At 40.2% G+C, this 22,506-nt stretch overlaps 1 protein-coding gene across 9 annotated transcripts in view; it reads left to right on the top strand.

Moving 5' to 3' along the window:
* tcf12 (transcription factor 12) overlaps positions 1 to 22,506 on the top strand; it is a 79,738-nt gene that overhangs the window by 24,852 nt on the left and 32,380 nt on the right. For 8 of the 9 annotated variants that reach the window (XM_041946448.1, XM_041946606.1, XM_041946292.1 and 5 more), the window contains exons 6-8: positions 9,599 to 9,660; positions 12,058 to 12,190; positions 12,893 to 12,945. In XM_041946448.1, the coding sequence (XP_041802382.1) occupies positions 9,599 to 9,660; positions 12,058 to 12,190; positions 12,893 to 12,945 (248 nt within the window). Of the gene's footprint in view, positions 1 to 2,930; positions 2,949 to 9,598; positions 9,661 to 12,057; positions 12,191 to 12,892; positions 12,946 to 22,506 lie in introns of those variants that run through there. The other variant, XM_041946683.1, reaches the window with a different exon arrangement.

The following is a 22,506-nucleotide window of genomic DNA, read 5'->3' as shown; positions in this document are numbered from 1 at the left end:
AAAAGGCCAGTGACCACTGAATCTCTAAACATTTTGCCTTGAATCATCTTTGCAGAAAGCTATACTTACTATGCACAACTGTTAACACAAATCATACTAGTGAGTATGTAACTCAGTATTAAATTGGATGGCTGGATACATTGATGATCTCCATACATAGCAAACACATTGTTTAACTTTGATGCATTATGCAGTGTTGGCACTGATTTTGGTACTTCTGGAATTTACAGATGTTGTCTTGAGAGCATTAAAGCTAAGCTACAGTTGTTTTCAATTGAGACCAACCTGAATAAATAGCTTTTGGACCATAATTAAACCTGACATTATGTGTTACCGTGCACACCCATAGCACACATCTGTGCTGTAGTTGATCCTGTACATTGAGCATTCATAGATTTGTATTGTTTTTAGATTTTTGTTTTGATTTTAGAATTTGTTTGGTGCTAAAATCACACCACCCACCAACAATTACATTAAACATTGAACAACACCATATGAAGTGGTTTGATCTGCTTGCATGTATCACCAAGGGGATCAAATTCAGGACTAATGGCAGGGCAAAATCCAGCCAGTAGAAATGATGTATGAACCCAGGTTGGGCACAGATGGGTGACAAATTCAGACTAATTCTCCTCCCTTTCTTTCTGTTGAAATCAAGTCACTCTACTACTACAACACTGAGAATGCATGAAATTGACCCTTTATTCCTGGGCATCAATCTCTGTCTCAGTCTAAAGTTTCCCTCACCTAGAGCAATTCTTTTGAAAATGCATCAAAGGTTACATCCTTATTAAGATGAGCCACAGAAAACCTGGCACACAGTTGCTGGTTAATTTTCATGCCCACTGCTCCTAAGCCCTGCCTCCATTTTTTCCACAGTCACAACTGCTCACCCAGGCTTCCTGTGTCCATGTTGGCAAACCAAACACAAGATAATGTTACACACCCGTCTTGATGGACTGTAGTGGATTGTAATTGGTCGATAAAATGGAAACATTTGTTTCGCCTTTACTCCCACTTGACAATGCCTGACATTTTGTCCTGTGCTGGGACAGCCCGCAGAGTGTGAGGTGTGGGAAGTGTGGAGAGAAGCATGGGTCCGTGAGAGTTTTCTTTACTGCCAGGAATACGGGAGTGGGAAGGTACTTTTTTTTTGTCAACTTCAAATCAACAAAACTCTTTTAAATAGCTGCTTCATTTTTTGCTCACATACAATGCCATCCCCCACAGAGCGCACTCATCAAAAGATTTATCCCCTTCAGGCTGTTTTGATGTTTTATTTAGAGCAGGCTTGTGTTCTTAAACTGTAGACCGCTTAGGGTTTGCAGGGGTTTTCTGTGTAAGGAAATATGCCCACAGTGCTTGGAGCTGGATCAGCATTCCTAACCCATGTGTGTATCCTTCCTTGTCCTTCACCTCGGCTCTCTGTTGTTTCGCTGTTCAACAGTTGTTTGGCATCCAATACTGAACATAGTCTCCTGCTTTGATGTTACACACTGACTTGATTTCTAATATCCAACTGGGGGACATTTCTTTAGCTTGTTAAATGTGGTCTTGTTCCCCGGACAGCCCTCTCTCTCAAGCTGACAGGGACGATGGTGGTGAGCTCACGTGTGAATGTGTGGTGCAGGAGGGGGAGCATGTTAGCGGCCTTACCGAAGCAGCATCCATTACAGTGTTGGTGTTCACATGGTGGGCGACGTTATTAGGGAGCTCATCGCCTTTCTCCTCTGAGAGAATGGATGTGTGATTATGAAGTCATCAGCCATGAACCAGTGAGGCTACGGAGAAGCACCCCTCCTCATGGGTCCTCGGGGTGCCATTGATTGGTGACCATGTGTTTGTGCCTGATAGACTGTGAAATGGTGTGTTGCTGCACGGCTGTGTCACACCTGCGTCCCACCAAGGTGATTGATTGGTTTGGTCATGTGGAATGTTCCCATCTGGTCCGCAGTAATGCATTTTTTTCCTCCTTCGTGAATAACAAGCACTGGCAGGAGAATAGTTGGGCTCGGAAAAAGGCAAAGGCCAAGCGAAAACATTTTCCCCTTTACACCGCCCCCTTTTTCCTTTTTACCGAGTTAGAGAAAATTCAAATAGACCGAGCCATGGCACCTGATTATCCCAGGAGGGGATGGATACAATCAGGAAATCCACATCTCCTCTGTTAGACAGAGATGGATTGTAGGAGAAAAGAAACTGTTTAGCTAGTGCAAGGGCAGCAGCTCGTGATTTTCAAAGTCATACTTCAGGTCTAAAGAATGTGCAGTAAAACCAGGAATATCTCTGATCTAGTTGAGAATTTAGACACCTTCTCTTGATTAGTAACCCTTTCGAGATATCTAGCCTAATCAAAAAGCAGTGGTGGTGATGGTTTTTCTCCCCCCAAGTTATTTTGTTTCTCATTCCTGCGTTCCTCCTGGCTTGATTCCTCTTAATCCTGGTCCCTCTCCTTTTAATTGATCTATTCATTCCACCTAATGGCTAATTACACATCAGGCTGCATGAGCAAATGCATTTATCATCATAGTACGTAATAATCAGTGACATTTTAACAAAGAAAAAAATAAATATGCTAATAAGAACTCATTAACATTTGCTCTCGCTGTTTTGAATAATGTAGCTGCTGACATGGCTGTATGCAGAAATTGGTCTTGAGCTCAGGGCCAGGCAGACATGTTTCCCTGCGCTTTTTGTGGCTCTATAATGTTTCTCTGTCCAACTATTGTTCCTGATGCTGGGTTGTAGACCGTGTTTTCAGCCAGGGAGGAATATGATTTGGTACACTACATCCCCTCCCTGTTTCCTCATGCACACTGACCTAACCTCTAACCCAGCCAGCTTTTATTTACTGTCAGACAGAACCTGCTGGAAGCATCAGACGACTTTGGCAGGATTGGTGTACGCAAAGTCTTGAGAAAAGGAAGCAAAAGGAACCATTTTAAAAGGTATGGGGAAAAGTGGGTGCTTGTACAGCTGATTTGCCCTTGTGCCAGAGGAGTGTATTAATAACCACAGAGCCTGTCTTAGCATCCAGAGAGGCCAGAAATAAGACTTTATGGGTAGAGTACCCTGTTGTCAGTTAATGATATAATCATCACATTAGCAGCTCTTTGTGTATTAATTAGCAGAACAACAAAAAGCTTACAGTATTTAGGTCTTGAAGCTTTGAACAGAGATTGTAAAAAGTTCATAAAATGTTTATTTTTTCATGAAATGAGTCCTGATCGTGGTGCAACATTATTAAATGGTCTATGAACTTGATAGGATTAATGTTTTGTGGTTCTGTGCCGTCTTAACCATCACATGGGAACGTGAGCACAGACACACGGACACCGACAGCGAACACATGTGTGCTCAGAGGAAAAAACAAACCAAGTGAGCGGGCATGTGATAAATTCAATTGGTTTCTACATTAACAACATTTCCTCGTCTTGTATTGTGTGTTTGTTTTCATGGTCTTGGCTTTGCTTGGAGAAAGGAAAATTGACGAGTTTTCTGGACGGGAAAAAGAAGCCCTTGGAATGCATCGAAGAGGCAGTGAAGCACGCTCACTAATTGGGTGTTTTTGTGGCGAGGGTTTTGAATTGATCCCTGGAGACACTTAGGTCACTACCTCGCATTATCAAAGCAAGGGGCTCAACACAGTGGCATCCTGCACTGTGCTGCAGCCCTGTGATCAATAAAGGAGGCACACCTTGAATGACTGGCCACCTTTTCCTTCCTGTCTTCTCCTCCAGTAGGATTTCAGCACCTAGTGTTGTTTATTCACCTCATTAGCTCAGCATGTAGGTAGCTGACGTTGCACTTAACTGAAATTTTCACTTCGGTTTCAATTCACACAACTAGATACTAGGTTTTCTAATTAATTTGTTGAGTTCTGATTGAAAAGATTGTGCAAGTCAAACTATTATCTTGTGGAATTACAACTGATGTGAATTTGTAGATAGTATGTTCATATAGAAAAGAAGTGATTCTTAAAAAAGTTAGAGGACACATCGCTGTAAAAACTATTTGTCACGCTTGAATGTGTAATTGCTGAAATCAAACAGGTGTACTGGTGCTTTCCAGGTGCTTGGTGAAGTGGTGTGTGGGGTGCTTTGGTTTCACATTGTTGCTGAGACGATGATCACCAGATCTCAGGGTCATCACATCTCTTTTGATCTAATACCACTTGTACTTTATACTGTGGTTATTGCAAGAGAAAGTGGCTCACATGTAATTTAGTGCAGTTCAAGAAGCAAGCCCACATGTGTAAAGTTGGTGGTTTAAACTTCTGCAATAGTAGAGAACATCTGGGTAAGGAAAGTGAAAGAGAAAGAGTGGAAGTCTCTTTGAGCACAGCCCCTAACCCCCATCTTGTATAGTGTAACTGTGTAATGGCCAGCAGTAGAAACGGTTTGTCTGGGACAGTAACCAGGCAACGAGACCAAAAACCTAAAGGATAACTGACAGAAAAAGACAGATATATGCAGTTCCTTTGCTGCAATGAAGGAGCTATAAGAATAAGACAGACATCATCGCAGAATGGGTTGAAACAAAAGAGGGTGAAAGGCACATGACAGCAGACTGGGGTTTGGAAAAACCAATGAAAGAGTGAAAGCATGAGATTCTCGGATCTTGGCTTAACAATATGGCTGAAGTCCAATACAAAGTGCTATCTTTAGCAGAAACTGGGCACAGCGCATCACTCATTACTCATCACCCTGCTGCAAGATTTGAAGGCTCTGTAGTGGCATCAGTCTGCGTTGGCCAAATCATTTGCCAGGTACAGGTGAATTATTAAGGATACCCTCGACCTCATCAACACTGGAGCGGCTTCACAACTTGCATATGAAAGGCCTTGAGTGGCACAATTACAGCAATGCTTGAATGTGTTTAAGATCTGTAGATAGACTTCACGATAGCTTTCCATCTGCCTGTTACAGTGAGAGATACTATAACGCACATTGTGTAATGTGCAAATACGATGCAGACGTAGGCAAGAAGACCTGAAGCTATATTTTGCCAAAAGTGCTATTTCAATGTATTGACTCAGGATGAAATTGAATTGTACATAGAAACTTATAGAAATAGCTAATGAGCAGCACTAGCTCAAAGGATAAAAAGAGTGAGTTTAGTTTTTGTTTGTCTCTATGCAGACATTAGCATCTTTCTTTTCATTTTCTGCGACATTAATCTGTCTTCCAGGACACATTCTGTTGATTCCTCTGCAGTAAAATACTTCACAATCACGGTTACACCTTCACACATCAGAGTGATATGCTAATAAGCAGCTTCACACAATATTTTAATCAGAATTGATGGATTTTTTTTCCTCATGAGATTGATTTTTCATTGCATAGGGGCTATACTGTGTGATAGCAGCCCGCATACTCACATTTATATTATTGATGGTGATTGCTGTAATTAAGCCACTTTACTCATGTTGCTTTTGGCATTTAGTATTTTTACGTCTTTTCTGTTTTAAGGCGGATAATGACTTCTGCTTCCTATCAGTCACTGCGCTTTAGGCTCATTAGCAGGCCTGTCACACAAAAAGAAATGATTTGCTTGGTTTTGCGCAGCCTTGCTCAGAACAAAACAAGTCAAAAAATAAAATAACATTAATACTGTTGCTCTTGTTGTGAGGCTGTGATCACACATGCCAGCTCAGAGCACAGAAAACAAAGCATTAGTAATAACAAGCCTGTAACACATGAAGTTCTACTTTTATTTGTTTTCTTCCCTCACAGTCAGCACTGTCTTTGATTTCTAAGCTAGTCTTTCAAAATGCAAATACTTTGATCAGGGAACTCCAGATTTAACAACTTGTTTTGTTTTGCTGTTTGGGAATACAGATGATTGCAGTGGCCTGTTTTCCTCACAGTTACCGTGTGTGTGCGTCCGACAGGAGATACTGTCACTGCACGAGAAGGGTATATTTTATTCAGCTAATTTTGGCTCCTGGCTTTAGAACTGGCCAACCCAGCAATATGTTCCACTTGATATATCACTTTGTTCTACTTTATTTCAACATCATAAATATGCATTCTCTTGAAATTTCAATAGCAGCTCAGCCACGCAGCCGCAAACTGTGAATTTTAGGGAGTCTTGTAGCAGCACGAGTTGTTGCTTCATTGTGAAGTTTATGAGGCTACATAGATTTAATCTGTGTCTCTGTTGCACACATGGCATAAGGATGATGAGGGAAATTGCCTGCTGGTTGTTTCCAGATGGACTTTCTGAAGAAGAGAGCCGACTAGTTACTGATCAAGCCATCAGCGTATCACTGCCCTGCCTAACAGATAAAGTGGTCGGAGCTGCTGCATCCTCAGCAGGACAGTCGAAGCAAAGTAAGAGTCCTGCTTATCCATGACCTCGGGACATGACGTTTATCCCCAAGTACACTGCCACGTGGCCGGTCCCCTCAGCGCTGTTGCATCCATGTCTTCTTACTGCCCGCTCTCTCTCTGCTTCTCTGCTCTTGTCACATTCTGAATTGGGGGCTGCCGTGTCTACCGGTCAAATAAATGCTCTAGTTTGCTGCAGTTTTTCAGAAAGGTTTTGGTGCTGTTTGCATTTTTGACATAGCCCTCTGATTAGATACTTCACTTAGATACACTATTCATGTTTCATCTTCTTCTAATCTGCTGAAAATCAAGATCATATGTAAAACTGAATTGCACCCAGCTACATTTCAAAGTGAGTACTCCGACAATGAGGGCTATTAAAACTGATGCATCAAATAGACACTGGAAAAACAACCTTTCCATTCATGATTTTTATCATTTTTAAAGACAGCTACTTTCAAATTGTAGCAATACACTGGTATTAATTTATTCTTCCAAGTACGCTGAATAGACTACATTAACTTCAGCTACTACACCTTCAAAATATCATTTGAAAATGTTTTGTGTTTCTTCCTGAACCAGTTCTGTCTGTCAAATTTTAAATGACAGCACTGTGAGCTTTCTTGGATTTAGCAAAATCCAGATCAATTCTCAGTAGAAGAACATGGTTCAGTCGGTGCTTTAAAGAAAAAAAATATTTTATTACATTTCAACTCTACTATGTTCATGCAGAGATTTATGCTATGCGGGAGACAGAAAAGGAAGGGTGTGTAACAGAGTTTATAGACTGAATCAAAGTTTGGACATTGGACATCCATTTGAGCACTGATGCTCTGATATACTCAGCATGGTGTTTACAGAAGAAGCAAGTTAAATTGATACATTGTTGATAAGAGGAGGAAAAGAACAGCACCCGTCATTGCAGATGACTGTCATATGTAATAACAGCACATGTATTTTACACATGGTGAACACTTTAAAGTCGAATAAAACAAGCAGACACAATGGCTGCGCTGCGGAGCTACAATTTTGCGCTCTTAGCATTTTCTTATTGTAACAAGTAGTGTCGTTGTAGATGCTTTGGCAAGTAAATGGCAGTATCTCATTGCTTACAAATGTGGAAACGTTTATGCACGATATTTTACTCAGTGATTCCTTAGTGTGTACTCTCGTGTGTTGTAAGTTTAGTCTACGCTGTTGATTGAGCACAGGGTCCGGAGCGCCTCTGCAGACTTTCTTTTGCCAGTCTGTGGCTGCTTCACAGTGTCACAGTGTAGGCTGTAGTATTGTTTTCACAAGCACATCTGTCTGCTCAGGTGGGCCCTGAAACTACAACTGTGACTATCAATTATTCATGTAAGACACAGTATGTGTGTGTGTGACAAAACACATGCTGCCAATTAATATTTAACTCTTGCACTTGATCAGACCTTTTCCTCAGGACATGTTTTAGGAATGAAAATGAATTTAACTAAACTGCCTTTAGATATTAGACAGGAAATAAAGAAATAAAAATTCTGTCAAAGGAGATGTTTCATCATCCTGCCATGATGGGGAACGTTGGTGGTAGCCGACAACTTAATCCTATTTCCTTTTGCAAGAGCAATGGCTCAGAACTGTATCGCGTTATTGTTACAAGAGAGGCAGCTTTGCTAGTTAAACCATCTTCCCTGATTTCCTCAGCTTCCTCAGTCTCTGGAGACAGTCTGCACAGATGCAGAACAACTGTCTCCTGCAGGATGGCTCAGAGAAGCACAAGTGAATTCTTTTAGATGTGCCTCTATTCACCTGCTCTTGTGAAAGCAATGTTCAGATCAGTCATTGTGTAACAAAAGCTTCAGGCTACGCAAGTTTTTAACTCACAAAAAATATTTACCTTTTCCCCAGAGTAAACAGAATTTAGTTCCAGCGCTTGTGTCTGTGCCTGTAATATTTGGAAGTCTGACAAAAATAATGTACGATGCTGTTAAAGTTATTCATCATTCTCCCCCAGGAGCTCTCATTTGTTTGTTTGTTTGTTTTTCCAGGGGAGTAAAACTGCTGAGTTTGGATAATGTGATGTGTATGATTCATGCATGTTGTGTGCTGTAAGTTTTGTTTTTCCCCTGATGGCTGCTTGGTAGCCTTTCTTTGAGGTGTGCACACCAAATTTGACACCGATATAAGTGTTTCCCTGACAATTAATGAATCCGTAATTAGTTCATTGGAAACATTGCATACTGAGAACTTTGTGACACATTTCACTGTTTTACAGAAGTGCACATTTTGTTTTTTGCTTTATCACAGTGAGGACCTGTTCTGCTACAACTTAGAGAACTACAAAGGTCCCTCTTGTCTAAACTACTCTTATGTCTGTTGAATAGTTCAGTGCGTTTAGTACGTTGTACACTGTAACGAGACCTGAGGGAGTCTTATTTCTATGAAATGCAGTGATGGAAACCTGAGCTAATTTGGTATGACTGTTTTAAAAGCTCATGTAGGCTGAACCGTTTATTGCTAGACAGTAAAAAAAAAAAAAAAAAATATATATATATATATATATATATATATATACACACACACACACCCATTCATACATATTTATACCCTGTCCCTGAGTAGGACAAACTATTTTCCAGCAGCCTGTGAAACTCTTGTGTGTATTAAAGTCACCTTACAAAGATTTATGCATTTCCATGTATGTTTACATATCTTGGTATAACAGGTTATGTCAGTACACTACAGCACATAGAAATATGAAATATTTACATTTAAGTTGCCAAAAAAGACACAAATATAAAAACATATTTGTGTCCTTGAAGATGCACCTTTGTACTAGTTTACACCAAATGTGTATGTTGAGTAATATTGATACTTTGTGACATAGTTGTATTGTGACCATAATATCAAAATCAAATCAAAGGTCTCAGTTGTGAGAGCCAGGCTGGTGGTTTAAATCACCAAATCGTAAGAGACAGCATGTGTGGGGGAAAGAGAACATGCGCTGTTGCTTAATAATGTGAGGACTTTTCTTGCGTAATGTTACAAACTGTTTTATCTGAACTTTTCCATTAAGTTGGCTACATAGTAAACAATAAAAACCCAAGTAGACACAATTTCATACAAATCATTGTCATAAAGTTAAGAAGCAATAAATTAAGTGTCAAAACACTTCACTGCAGAACAAAACAGTCAGGACACTGTATGTATTCAATTATTTGAGATAAATCCAGGTGTGTGTATAAGTGTCATAAAATATAATGACTGTCCTTTTTGTGTTTCTACAGGTAAATCAGAAAGGACTTCATTTGTTGGCTATGGGAGGGACCCTGGAGCATCTGGCTGCCAGGTGAGTTTCTCATCAGATGTGAAGTTTCATTCAAAGCCCAGCTAAGTCACCCTGTATGTTCCCCAAAACCGATTATACCGACACTGATAGTAAGCCCCCTTTCCACTATAACCTTTGTTTCACATAGAGGGAGGTTGGGAAAGAGTTATTTACCCCTGAGTTTTGACTGTCAGGTAAGAAGGGTTGGTTGGTCAGGTTTTCTACAGATTTTAAATGTTGCACTGATTTCAAAAGGGGAATCCATGCTTTATTTAATGAAGGTTGGATTTAATGTAAATCCCTCTATTCCTCCCTTCTCTGTAACTACCACAAACACAGCAGTCAGGCTTTTGCCAGGACTGGGAGACCACCATCATTTATTAACTTAAGTCTACCTCATTATAACTTCCTGTCATTGGCTTCCTGTTTATTCTAGAATCTTTCTAAGAGTGTGTAATGCATAGCAAGATGTAACCCCAACCCCAAGACACTGAAAGCATCCTTTGGCACTGCCCTTTAGGTACCTATATAGATATATCCACTATTTAACTAGAGATGACTGGGATTTTACACAACAGTCTGCATGAAGCCGAGTAGAGTAGCCTCTCTCATTTTAAGTCTCTTCTTGTATTCATTTCTGATATTCTAGTTATGAAAAAGACTTTTTGCAATGCAATTCAGTGTGAAAGAATCTTGGCTTTCTCTAACATACCACCCTGTGATCACACATTGCTCGACACTTTTGATCACATATAGTAAACATTTAAGAAAGACGCCTTATTGATAAAAGCTTTTTTAGAGAGATTGCCATTTAAGACATTTTGGGTAGGATTTGTGGAATGTGTGCAGATCTGCAGCTGCAGAGATCTGAGATTAATGGACAGGGAGACTAAAAACATCAGTTTCTTTCCACAGAGAATCTGCAAAGAATGTATGGTGGGAAGAGCCATAGCAACATATAAATAACAATAACCACTGGAAGAATTCGCACAGCAGGAGACCTACTGATTCATAGCCTGCTTTTCACTGTAACATGTAACAGTTCAGTGTGTATTTTTCCAACTGGTTAAGCCAAATAATTGAATAAGACAATTGATGTCATGATCTGCTTGTCACATGGCAAGTAGCCATGTGACCGCTCAGAGATCCCTGCCGTGGTTTTGAATCCGACTTTCTCTCAGTTCTGGCAGTCAGTGCTCAGGTACACTTTACATAAGCTGCAATACAATCTCGATTTGCCAAAGTTTATTTATTTGTTATTATAAGTAGTTTGAAAGTAGTTGATTATCTGACTCTTGCATGGTTGCTTACTCCTTCCTCTGAGTCAGATACAAAAGCCCCCACCAATTGATTATTGGGTAAATTAAATTGAATGTAAGTAGTTCAGAGGTTTTTACAAAAATAGAAAAAAAAGCAAAATAGGGTCCTGAGTGTTTCCTTCCTGAATAGCTGTAGCAGTGTAAAAGAGGCCAGAGCCAGTGTAGCTGCAGGGAGTCAATATCATTGAACAAAGGAAACAGCAGAAGTGGGTCTATTGTGCCATGTGAATGCTGTGAATTTTTTTAGATTACATTTGCGTCACGTTGCCTCTGACAGTTTTTTATGACCCACATTTAAGTCAGAGGAATAATCTGAATATCTTGTGTGTTACATTTTAAATATTTGTTTTTGTTATTTTTTATACAAACATTTACACTAAATGGATTTTATTTTTAATTGTTTTGAATTTGTCAGCACACATGTTAGATTTGTCACTCAGACATCAAAGCAGTTGGAGAGGTCTCAGTGGTTACTGTGTCAATCCTCAGCTTGCAAAGGGGATTCAGAGGGGGGCACGTGCGGCGGGTTTCAAGGCCAACTACTACACATCGCTCTGAGTTATACTAGCTTACATGATTCCTGCTCTGCTGGTCTGCAGCCGATTACTCTAATTAGACCAAGCTCTTAATTGGCCTCATAACCCTATTTGTTGGGGTTGAAGAGGTCAAATAGATGTTGGCAATAGGATGATGTGGTGAGCGTTCAGTGGTCTGTACTGTGACACAGAATAAACAGACATTACATTTCACATATCACCTGATGATTTGATGATATGTTACTCTAAAAACAAACTGTACATCCACACACATGTTTCATCTTTATAATGACTTTATATTATGATATTTGCTATTTACAGCAAACACAATACTTGACTTTTGCTTTTGTGATGCTGAGGACAACACTGTTTTAAAGTTGAATGTAGATTGCATAATATAAATAGAGACAACTTCGAAAATGTAGTTGATGGGGCTTTAAATTGCGAGCTGTCTGTAAGATTATTTCACTATAAATAACTGAAGAAAACACACTCACTTCTAACAATGAAAGCTGATATTTTCCTTTAGTTTTAAGTATCGGTGTGTTCGTTTTCTCTTCCAGTCGTCTGTAAGGCCGGACATCGGGTTGGCAAGTCCCGGTTCAGTGACTGCGTCAGGGAAGTCAGCTGCACCGTTGTACTCCTTCACTGCAGCCAATCCTAGAAGACGTTCTGTAACAGATCCTGTGCCCATTGGTCAGTGTCATGTCAGTGATTAATACAAAAAATACCCTAAAAGTTACGTTCTTGTTTTCTTTTAAGAAAGTTTTCTCTTCAGGGACAGATGTAGCTTATACAGAATCAAATGAATACTTCTTGTTGGTGAAACAGTTTCACTCAAGTCTTAAGGATATGTTTTTTAGATATTAGTTAAAAAGGACTGTGGCATTTACAGTTGGCAGCAATGCATTTAACAGCACTTTTGAAGCAGCCTTTATTATCACTAACTTGGTCACATTTTGCCGCCCTCTCAAAAGCCTTCCAGGATAGTCCTCTTTAGTCTACTGCTTGACCACACATCATTTTACTAATATGAACACACCCTGGTTTGGTGGGAGCTCACTGGTCCTGCTCCCAGTCATATTATACTGTGACACTGTAGGTCACCACCATGTAAGTTCAGTGGAAAACAAGCCTGTAACCAAAGTGGAATTAGTCTAGACGTGTGAAGTGAAAGTTTGAATACAAATACAAACTGAAACATGAAAATGTAGCGCAAGAGAATCAGAAGTTTGTTTAACAGGGTTTTTTTTAACTCAGAATTTAATCACAAGTAATATTTTATACAGAACAATACCACAACTTAGATTTTTGTTGTTGAGTTTGTTTACAGCACTTTCATAGTCGCCCCTTTTTTTTTGCCTGTGAATGAATAGATGTGCTTTCATCTCTCCGCAGATCCTCTACAAACAAAAAAGGTGCGCAAGGTCCCTCCTGGGCTGCCTTCATCTGTGAGTGGAAGATCATCTACCTCTCATATAAATAGATTTCACAGTGAGCTTACTTAAGCAGACACACACAAACACGCACGCACAGGCACGCACACACACATCAATGCTACTCACACCCCTCCCTTTCAACACTGGCACACAAAGGGTGCTCTTGACATTACTACCACATCACTTGACATCAATAGCGGGAATTCAGTTGTTTTTGTGGGCCTTGCTCAGAGGTGACGCCAGCGCTGCCTGTTCATTTAAAGTTCTAGCTTTTAATGTTTGTTGTTTTCATGCATGTTGTTTAATGTTAGTATGTAAACGTCTCCTTAGGGTCCGTCTTTCTATACTTTTTTGCGGTTGTGTGTATGTGTATGTGCACATGCGTGAATGTGCGTGTGCGTGTATGCACATGTGCACCTCGAGATGATTGATTTTCAGTGCTGCCCTGTCACAGTCTAGCCTCCTCACGGCCTCTCCTGGGAGAAAGAGAGGCTGTCAGAGCGGATCCCCAGTTCTGCTCTTTTGATGTTTAATTAGTCATTACGTAGCCGAACAGGAGGACAGACAGAGATTAATAGCACAGAATATCTGAAATTTCTATTGGTAATGATCCCGGTGGAGCAGAAACCATTAGGATGCAGAGAAGTGTGGAGCTCAGCTTGCGTTCGCTTAGACAGGGGGTGTTGGAGTTCATTAATATGCATAAATCAGTAAGTCAGATGTTCATTGTTAAACCCTGGTGGATTGGCAAAGGTTTTATTAAGCCTTGCCTTAAATTCCTAGAACTGGTACAAGACAATGATTTCCTTCTCTTTTTAATAAGAAGCAACTGGTTTACCAAAATTCCACCCTTTTCTTTACTTAAACAATAAAAGGGTTTTCTTTTTCTTCCTTTTTTTTGGTCAGGGAGTCTGAGACTGGATTTGCCTTTCAGAGCTTTGATAATCGTCACCTCTGCTGCTGTTTTTCTGAAATCAAATATGGAACAGGCTGCGGAACATAAAAGGCTGGCATGTGTTTTGTTTCTGGATTTGTATTTGAAAAGAAGTTTGTCAGAGCATGAGGGAGAGAAGCAGTCTCTGGCAGCAGCAGGAACGTGTGCTGCCTTCCTCTTAAGTAAGTGATATATTTGAGGTCTTGTCAGACGGAGGGAGGGAGGCAAAGAATGGTTGCCTCACGGGTTACATCTCTTTGTTGTGTAAATGGACGCTGGGCTTTTATTTGTCAGTACTTAACACATGGGCGCAGGTGCGGTTCTGTGACTCATAAGAGTACAATCAAGCCATACAATGCTAGATGGGGAAAAACAGTGACAGAGCATGGGATAAAATACAGCTTCTTCTTGTCACTCAGTGCAGCTCAGAAGATAAAGCCTGGAGCTCGGAGGAATTATCCCAGTTAGTCTTTGATCCCATTTGAAAGAATAAAGATGGGAGTGTTGAATAAAGGGCTGTAGGTCGCTTATAACCTGCTGACAGAGAAAGGAAAACATAAAGCCAGCTTTTGATAGGTGGTATATGTGGGAAATGTTTGAGTAGGAGGTTGTCTGACAGCTTTTAAGAGGTGTTAAGATATTGGTACTGGACTAATAGGAAGCATGGGTGAGCTGAGGTGGCATTAACTGTTGGATGGTGTAAAGAGCTACTTGTGGCCCTTAAAAAACGTGTGAAGTCACTGTTGCAGAGGGCGATTGCTGTATATCTAAGGGTGGTTATTAGCCAAGACCCATGTTTGTGTCTCTGGCACCGACACTGGCAGTGGTGAGGGTGGTGTCGAAGAAGTGTGGAGGGGAAGGCACACCTGGAGTTGGAGCTACTTTGCCAGAGGCAGCTGTGTGAAGAGCCTGCAGCGTACCTGTAAAGCATGAATGCAGCTGCAGATGCCACTGAAAGCTTTTGCTTGTGTAAGCAAGCATGAGAGCCTCACCAGAGACCTGAATAGCTGCTTGATTTAAAAAAAAATCAACAACGCTTCCTATCATTATGTCTACTGCTGGGAATTTTCTTATTTATTTATTTTATTCTCAAATCCCCTTTTTCTTCCGAGCCTGTCTTCTCCTTCCTCAGTCTAAAAATAAATGCAGCAGTTTTAAATCACATGGGCTATGTAAGTTGCAAGTCCAAGCATGATATGTGTGTGTGTGTGTGTATGTGTACACTACATGATGAAGCTGAATCAAAATATTTACAGGAGCACATCCTCTGTGCATTTAGATTTTGACACTGCACTGCTCCAGGATGTGAAGGCTATCTGGACCGGCCAGCTGGTGATTGCAAACATTTAAATGTTTCTCGGGCTTTTTCATCTTATATACAGACCCCCCCTCCCTCCCTCTACCACACACACTCTCCTCTGTGGTCTGCTGGATGTGTGCTTGCAGACATGGGATACTGCAGATGTGGTCTTTATTGCATGTGCCTATCCGTATTATCAGCTGTTATTTTAAAAAATTGTTTAAACTAGCCTGCTCAAATGCAGGAGTGAAACTCAAAAAAAAGTCTTTTGCTTACAAATACGTAGTATTAATACTTATGTAATATCTCACACCCTTGTGTGAGAGAAACATCTTTAAGGTACTTAAGCATGAAAGCGTCCCCTTGTATTTTTGTTACAGTTGACACCTTGGCTATAATTGGCTCCCTGCATTATTTGACTGTATAAACTGAGAGTGAAGGACAGAGCATGTTGTCATTGGACAGACAGGCTGCTATGCTGAGGGATGCTGATGGGCAGCTGCGTGGGCACCTGTCTGACAGGAGCACTGAAGACGGAGAGGGAGAGAGGGTTTTTTCGCTTGTGGGGGGGCGAGTTGCATCTCGTAGGATATTTATGGGAAGCTGCAAGGGCATTCTGCGTGTGTGTGTATGTGCGTGTTTGTTTGTGTAAATAGTCGTCCCCCCATGCACACACACGCACACACGCACACACACACACACACACACACACACACACACAAACCCTTGTCAGAGGCACAGTGGCTTGATGTGACACTTCCTCCCTGGCTTTGGTGACGATGTGGCTGCAGGATGAGAGAAAGAAAGTGGTGGGCTGAGATTCAGCTCCCCTCAGGGACTTTTGCAAGCGAGAACTGCGAGTGTGGATGACAAAATAGATTGACATTTGCTTTTGACAGATCACTCAGACATCCTTGTTTCTGAGAGATTTCTACTGTGCAGGCTGTAAGAAAGGAAGTCTGCTCTAGGCTCTGAATCTTAAGACCTAGAAATGTTCCTTGCAGTGCTGTCTGGTGCATGACATTCAAAAGATATATTTTCTCTGTCTCTGTATCCATCTGTCTTTAACAGCTCAAACACAAGAGATCATAATATTATACTACACCAGTAACCTAATGTTCCTGTTGCTGAGAAAGCAGATTCTTTTGGATTCTTCATTTGAACCACCGCAGGCCAGGACATACAGTAGTATTAGAGTTTGGTTAATAGACTGTGGCTGAAATGTATTAGCAATGCCTTATGTAAACAGCCAGGATCACCCCAGGCTTTTATAAATCTCAGGGCATAATTAGATTTTAGGTCCACCCAGCAGAAAGGTATAAAGCTGCACGTTTTATACTTTTGCCTTTTGTTGTTCTGATGTTGTAAAAACACTAGCAACTGCATTTAACATGAACTCTGGAAAGCTTCAAGAATAGAAGCAGAAAATGTACATGCATACATTTTCCATTACATACTGGAAAGTGGAGAGATGATTTTTCAAAAAAATGTTAATGAGTCACCAGACAGAGCCCTGCAACCCAGTCTGATGGCATTATGGTACAAGCATGATTGAGCAAGGAAGGGCAGGAGAGGAAAACATGAGGTCAATAATGAGGCCAAAACAGTTTTTGTGCCTGCAAGGAGGTCAGATTTTCCAATCTATTTTGAAGCAGCAGCGTATATTCTGCTCTGCAGGTCATTAGTCAAACCAACAGAATGATTGTTCACAGTGTTTTTATACTTCAGAAAACTGCAGTTACTCTGGTTATATATCATTGTATGTACCAGTGCCTGGAAAGTCAACTCCAATTTAACATCAGTGATTTGTTTGATCATATAATGGATTTTGTGTCAGTGCTAAACACAGTTTTTGTTGAACTGGCAACCACACTTTTTTGTTCATCAATTTGAGATGAAATCTTAGATTTATTTCGCTCTATAAACAATAATACCTGCAGTGGATTTTTTTTTAGATAAATCAGTTAATTCAGATTTTTAGCACAAATTTACACTTAGACTTTTCTAGCAAATTAATCTCAATTATTTTGGTGTTAGGCTTTCTGAATGTTGTCTCTTCTCATTATGCACAATTGTTGTTATACATACAAGTACAGATGACTCATTTTATTAAGTTGATTAATAAATTTACAAATCACATAACATTTACATTAATCACTTGTGCTCAATTTGATCTAAATATGCAGAGAAAACTGCCCGTCAGTGAAGTAGAATTGAGAACGAGATGAATGCTTTTTTGTGTGTGTGTTAGTTTCAGTGTCAGTGCCTGATCTTTACATTGAAACAAATAACAACATTTACTGTGTAAAGGATGCTTCCTGCAGCCAAACCTCCTGAACATTAACAGCCATCTCTGCTACTTTAAGCAGCTTTCACCTTCCTTGAGATCACTGTTTTGGTTCTCTGGTTCACATGTGTGGTAGAGTATTGCTCCTGTCATCGAGCCCACCCATATAACACTATAGGCAGCCGTTTCAAGCAAACAAGCTCAGACAAGCCGAGTTCATGCTACTTGCACAATGCAAGATGACAAACCAAACCTTGTAAGTGAATGTTGTGCTTGTTGTCACAAGGATGCCCATCTTGCTCTGTGTTTTCTGGATATGTAAGTTGGCAAGTTTATTTGAACTCGTGGGCACTTTTTTAAACCAGTGGTACGAGTATCAGGTCTAAAAGGGGCCAGGGTCTATCGATGGTCAAAAGTCAGTTAATGTCACTTTGAATTACCACACAACAAGGCTAACATTATTGTTATATACTGTACATGTAGTAAAAGCAGTAGTTAAGTTTAAAATCTTAATTCCAAGCCAGAAACAAAAGAAGTGTGAGAGCATGATTTGGAATAAAAATAATGCCACATAAGAGATCAAGCTGTGAATGTAAGTGTAAATGTCATCTGTTTGTGTTACTCTCAGCTTTGTCAGGTGCGTGCATGCGTGCACACAAGCTTTCACACAGTTCAACGCTTGTACATGATGGGTGTTACTCAGAGTCTAGTAAGACAGTTATTTTTTTTCCATCTATTCACCGAAACTGTACTTTCTATAATGCTGCTGTAAATGATTTGTACTTTTTTCATGTTTTTGGTGAGTGATCTATATCTGCATAAATTGGTTATTTGTTGTTTTTTTTTGTTATTTTATTTTGAAGTGTAATCTTCTGTGTAGGTTAATTTTCGTGATTGAATGGAGCTTCGGTGTGTTTTACAAATTATATAATGTGGATTCCACATTTTAGTGCTCCAAAATGTCACGGCTGTTTGCTCCAGCACATTATTTGCAGGTGATAGAATTGTTGGCCGGGAACAATATTTTAGGCTCTGACCTGACCCCAGTTAGTGAGCTCCCCAGAGATGGCCTCATCAGATGGCTCATGAGATAAGACATTCTTGGTCTGACGGGGATGATACTGAACAGTCGCAGCCACCTCTGGGACCCTGGGCTTTGTGTTTATCTTTGTTTGGGTTGCTGAAATTTACCGCTGGCATTAAAGGCTGCAGATAATGGAACAGGCAAACTAGCCAGAAGCCTGACCTCTTTCATCTATGAGGAGAACAAGGAGTTAAGAGGACAAAGAGTACAAAAAATAATGCACAGATTAAAGTCATTACTCACATTCTGGCCTGTTGTAAATTATTCATGTAAGGCTTGCGTGAGTGTGCAGCATTAATGCAAACCTTGATTTCAGATCGCTGGCAGGCTCAAGAGCGAAGCCTGTCAACAATCACTAAGGTAGAGTGTTTGCTATTTAGAGACCATCTAAACCAGGCCCCTGTGACCTGGAAAGTACATCATTGAGCCACATGAACTTCATGTCATCGCTGAGCTTCTTAGCTGCAGGTGTACATTTACATTTTGTTCCAGTGCTCTTGTGAGTACAGTATACCACACACAAGTCAAGCATGAGTACAGAGTTGTGATAAGGATGAATGAGCTTGACGTCATGCTGTCTAACCGACACATCAAAAAGGTTATTACAGTTTTATAAATGGCCTTGAAACTGATGTTTCTGCTGGATAGAAAGATGTAATCGTTCCAGTGACAGAAGATGAGTCCCTTTGCTCAAGTAGTAGGTGTTCGGCTAGTTCGTCAAGCTTGAGCAATAAGTGACTTAATCATATTCATTTAAAAACTAGGATATTGTGCTGTCATTGGGTCTTTTCTTGAATCACCCTGGTTTTCTCAGGTGTGCCATTTCTGGCTCCCCAATGAGGAACTGAGAATCGCTCCCCGTTATTTGAAATCAGTTGAAACTGACCCAGTGAAGAAATACATCCTCACTCTCCCATTACTGAATTTGTGGCTCTCCATCTCCGTCTCTCTTCTTCACTTCTTCACATCTGTCTTATGCAGATGCAGACTTGTTATCCTGATTATCATTGTCACATTTATTCTACAATGTGACACAATACAAATCAGGGTTTTGAATTTTTTTTCCAGCAAATGGTTTAGGACAGATGTCCGAACAAATGTGTTGGGTTAGGTTTTTTTCTGCCAGCTTTGGGAATGGAAAGTTAGTGACTTTGCTACATACATTTGCTCCTTTTAGTCTTTTAGAGCAAGTTTAAATAGCTGTTGTTTGAAGGCCACCACTATTAATCTGCCTTCTTGCAGTTTTGTAGGAACGATTGAAAACATAAATGCATGCAACACATACACCACAGCAACATTTTAAAGGGCAGGAATGGTAACATTGCTTGCCAAATGATTTCCACCATCTGTGCTATAATGTAATTTCTATGACATTTTTGTCCACAACATGAACATTTTCTACTAATGTTTAAAACAAGCTAGCAGTACTTTTTGCCATGAAAACCATAAAAAATTAGATAAAATAGATATTCGGTTCCCACAGCTCAAACTGTGGATTATGTGCAACAATCAAACACATGTCCAAAGGGAACCTGTGTTTCTTGTTTACATAGTTACTGCTGAATGTTTATAGTAAAACCATTTAGTAGAAATAAAGTACATGGAAATTTCATGTAGTAATCACTCAGTTTTAATATTCTCCTTTTTTAAGCCCATTATTAAGCTTAACATGTGATTTTAAACGTTAATGTCTTTGGGTTCAATAAAGTGGTGGTCTGGGTCTGCTTTACGAGAGCTTAGGAATTAAACCATGCAGCGAGCAAAGACGATGTCATGCGACAGCTGTAGATGAGTCAGTCAAGTTCATTTCAGAATTATTAAAGTTCATGATGTCTCTTCACTTACTGTATGTGAATCCAAACAAGTTCAGCATTCTCTTTGAGTTGCTTGTTATGTAGGGAAATCTCTTATCAGTACTTTCTTAATGTTTGCAGGGCTCTCAACAAATATTTGAAATTCAATTATATAATCAGATCTCTGCTGTCCGCCTTCCCTCTCACTCCTCTCCCCATTCTGTGAATTAAGGATTTCTTCTGGTGGTGGTGATTGTTGGAACAGAGAAAGATGAATCAAGAAAGTTTTGTTGAGTTTTATTTTGTTCCTGTCAACTTTGAGTGAAGTGTGTTTTACAGTCTCTGTAAATGGAGTCTGGTGGCTTTGGCGAGAGCCGATACATCGGCTGTTTCTGGTTAAACAAAAAGGTCTGTCTCTGTGGGGATCCTTTCCATAATGTTGTCACTTAGAATAACAATCAAAAACAAACACTTTTAGTGGATGTACATTGAATGCGCACAAACGCCCGGAAGTATTACATTACAGCCTGTTTTGTGGCTGCTGGCTGCAGTGCTCTCCTTCAATACTTGCCCAATTTCAAAAATTCTTCTCACTTGGACACTAAAAATGGGAAATACGGATAATATTTGACCAGAATTTCTCCCATTTGTCTTGGGCATTGAAACATAAACTCTGCGCTCGACACTTTTATTGATAAAAAATTAAGTTAGGTCAAGCTGAAACGAGCAAATTATTCAACATCGCGCTATCTGACATTTTATATGTTTACTTTGTGTAGTGTGCAGGAATGTGAATCTTGTAAAAGACTATGTCAGATTATGTTGAAATAAATGTATCTATACAAGTAGTATGTCTCTCTTTGTATTGGTTTGCCTTCGTATACACAAAAGTATATATTTGAATGGTTCAACCCTGTGTGCTTTTCTAAAAGGAATAATCGAACGTCATTGTTGGCCAATTTTCACTTCCCCTAAAAGTTTGTCAGTGACAGCACACCCTGTCGTCACATGTCTATGAGCTACAGGTGTCGCTGCAGAGGAGCATCATCAGCACGGACGCAGAAAGAGAGATAATCTCATCACAACATCTTTATTTCTGCTCTATGAAACAGTGTTGCGGCTGTGATGTGTGACACAGGAATGAAGTCAGAGAAGTATCTGAGATTGAGGACTTTTGCATGACTATTTACTTGATATTTTCTCGCTCCTCTTTCCTTGCTTGAACTGGAAGTCATTCTGGTCCGCCCTCTTGAAGGCCATGTCAGAGCTCTTCTTTCTGCTCTGAGGAGGCGAGGCGGGATCTCTGAGGAGCCATGAACGAGGATGCACAAGTGAAGCCCTCATGGAAGTCTTTCACCGGCTGAAACGCCCCCTTATTTGACACCAGTTATGTTTCAGTGATATCAGTTGTAGTGTATGCCTGTTGCAGTTGGACGCTGCAGCTGTTCGGACTGATCTGACACATCACAACATCACTGGAGTTTCATAACAGAGTGAACGCACATAACCGATTAAACTCAAGTGTGTCACTCCAAACTTTTATATTTTGTTTGCTAGTTCACCATCTTGTTACAAAACTATGTTAATTATAGGCGAAATCATTATCATGTTCTGAGTTAATAAATAATGAATTCACATTCATAATACCAATAATAGAGATGCTAATAATGAATTAGCGATATAAACGTAGTCTGCCTGTTGAGACGGCTCCTGTTCCTCTGAGCAGGACACAGTTTATGTTCAGGTGTTTGTTAAACAGGTAACAGGCTACAGAGAGAAAACACTGCTATTCTGGCACCGATAACTGTGTGCCTTTATTAGTATTAGCACATTGCACATGTGTGCAGACAAATTCATCAAAAGTCTGTACAGCTGTTAAAGCTGACTGACAGCTGATCCAGCTGTGATCAGCTGTCGCTGTCATCAGAAACGGACATCGCTTCACATGACGCTTCAGAGGAAAGGACATAATTTCTCTAGAGGCATATTTCCTTGTTTCTTCTCTCCTCACACGGTTTCTTTGCTTCTCTCCCTGCATCCTTGGTGGAAGAGACTAAAGATAGAAGTGAGGGAAACATGAACCATTTAAGAGACTTTTGTTAATGTTGTATGTATGTTGTACTGTTAGTATAGTTAGGATAGTCTGCTGCTTCCCTGTAGGGGTTATGATGCAAA

Source organism: Chelmon rostratus, chromosome 1, assembly GCF_017976325.1.
Source record: "Chelmon rostratus isolate fCheRos1 chromosome 1, fCheRos1.pri, whole genome shotgun sequence".
Taxonomy (NCBI): Eukaryota; Metazoa; Chordata; class Actinopteri; order Chaetodontiformes; family Chaetodontidae; genus Chelmon; species Chelmon rostratus.
Note: the sequence above shows the minus strand (reverse complement) of the source record. Positions and strands in the feature narration are given on the sequence as shown.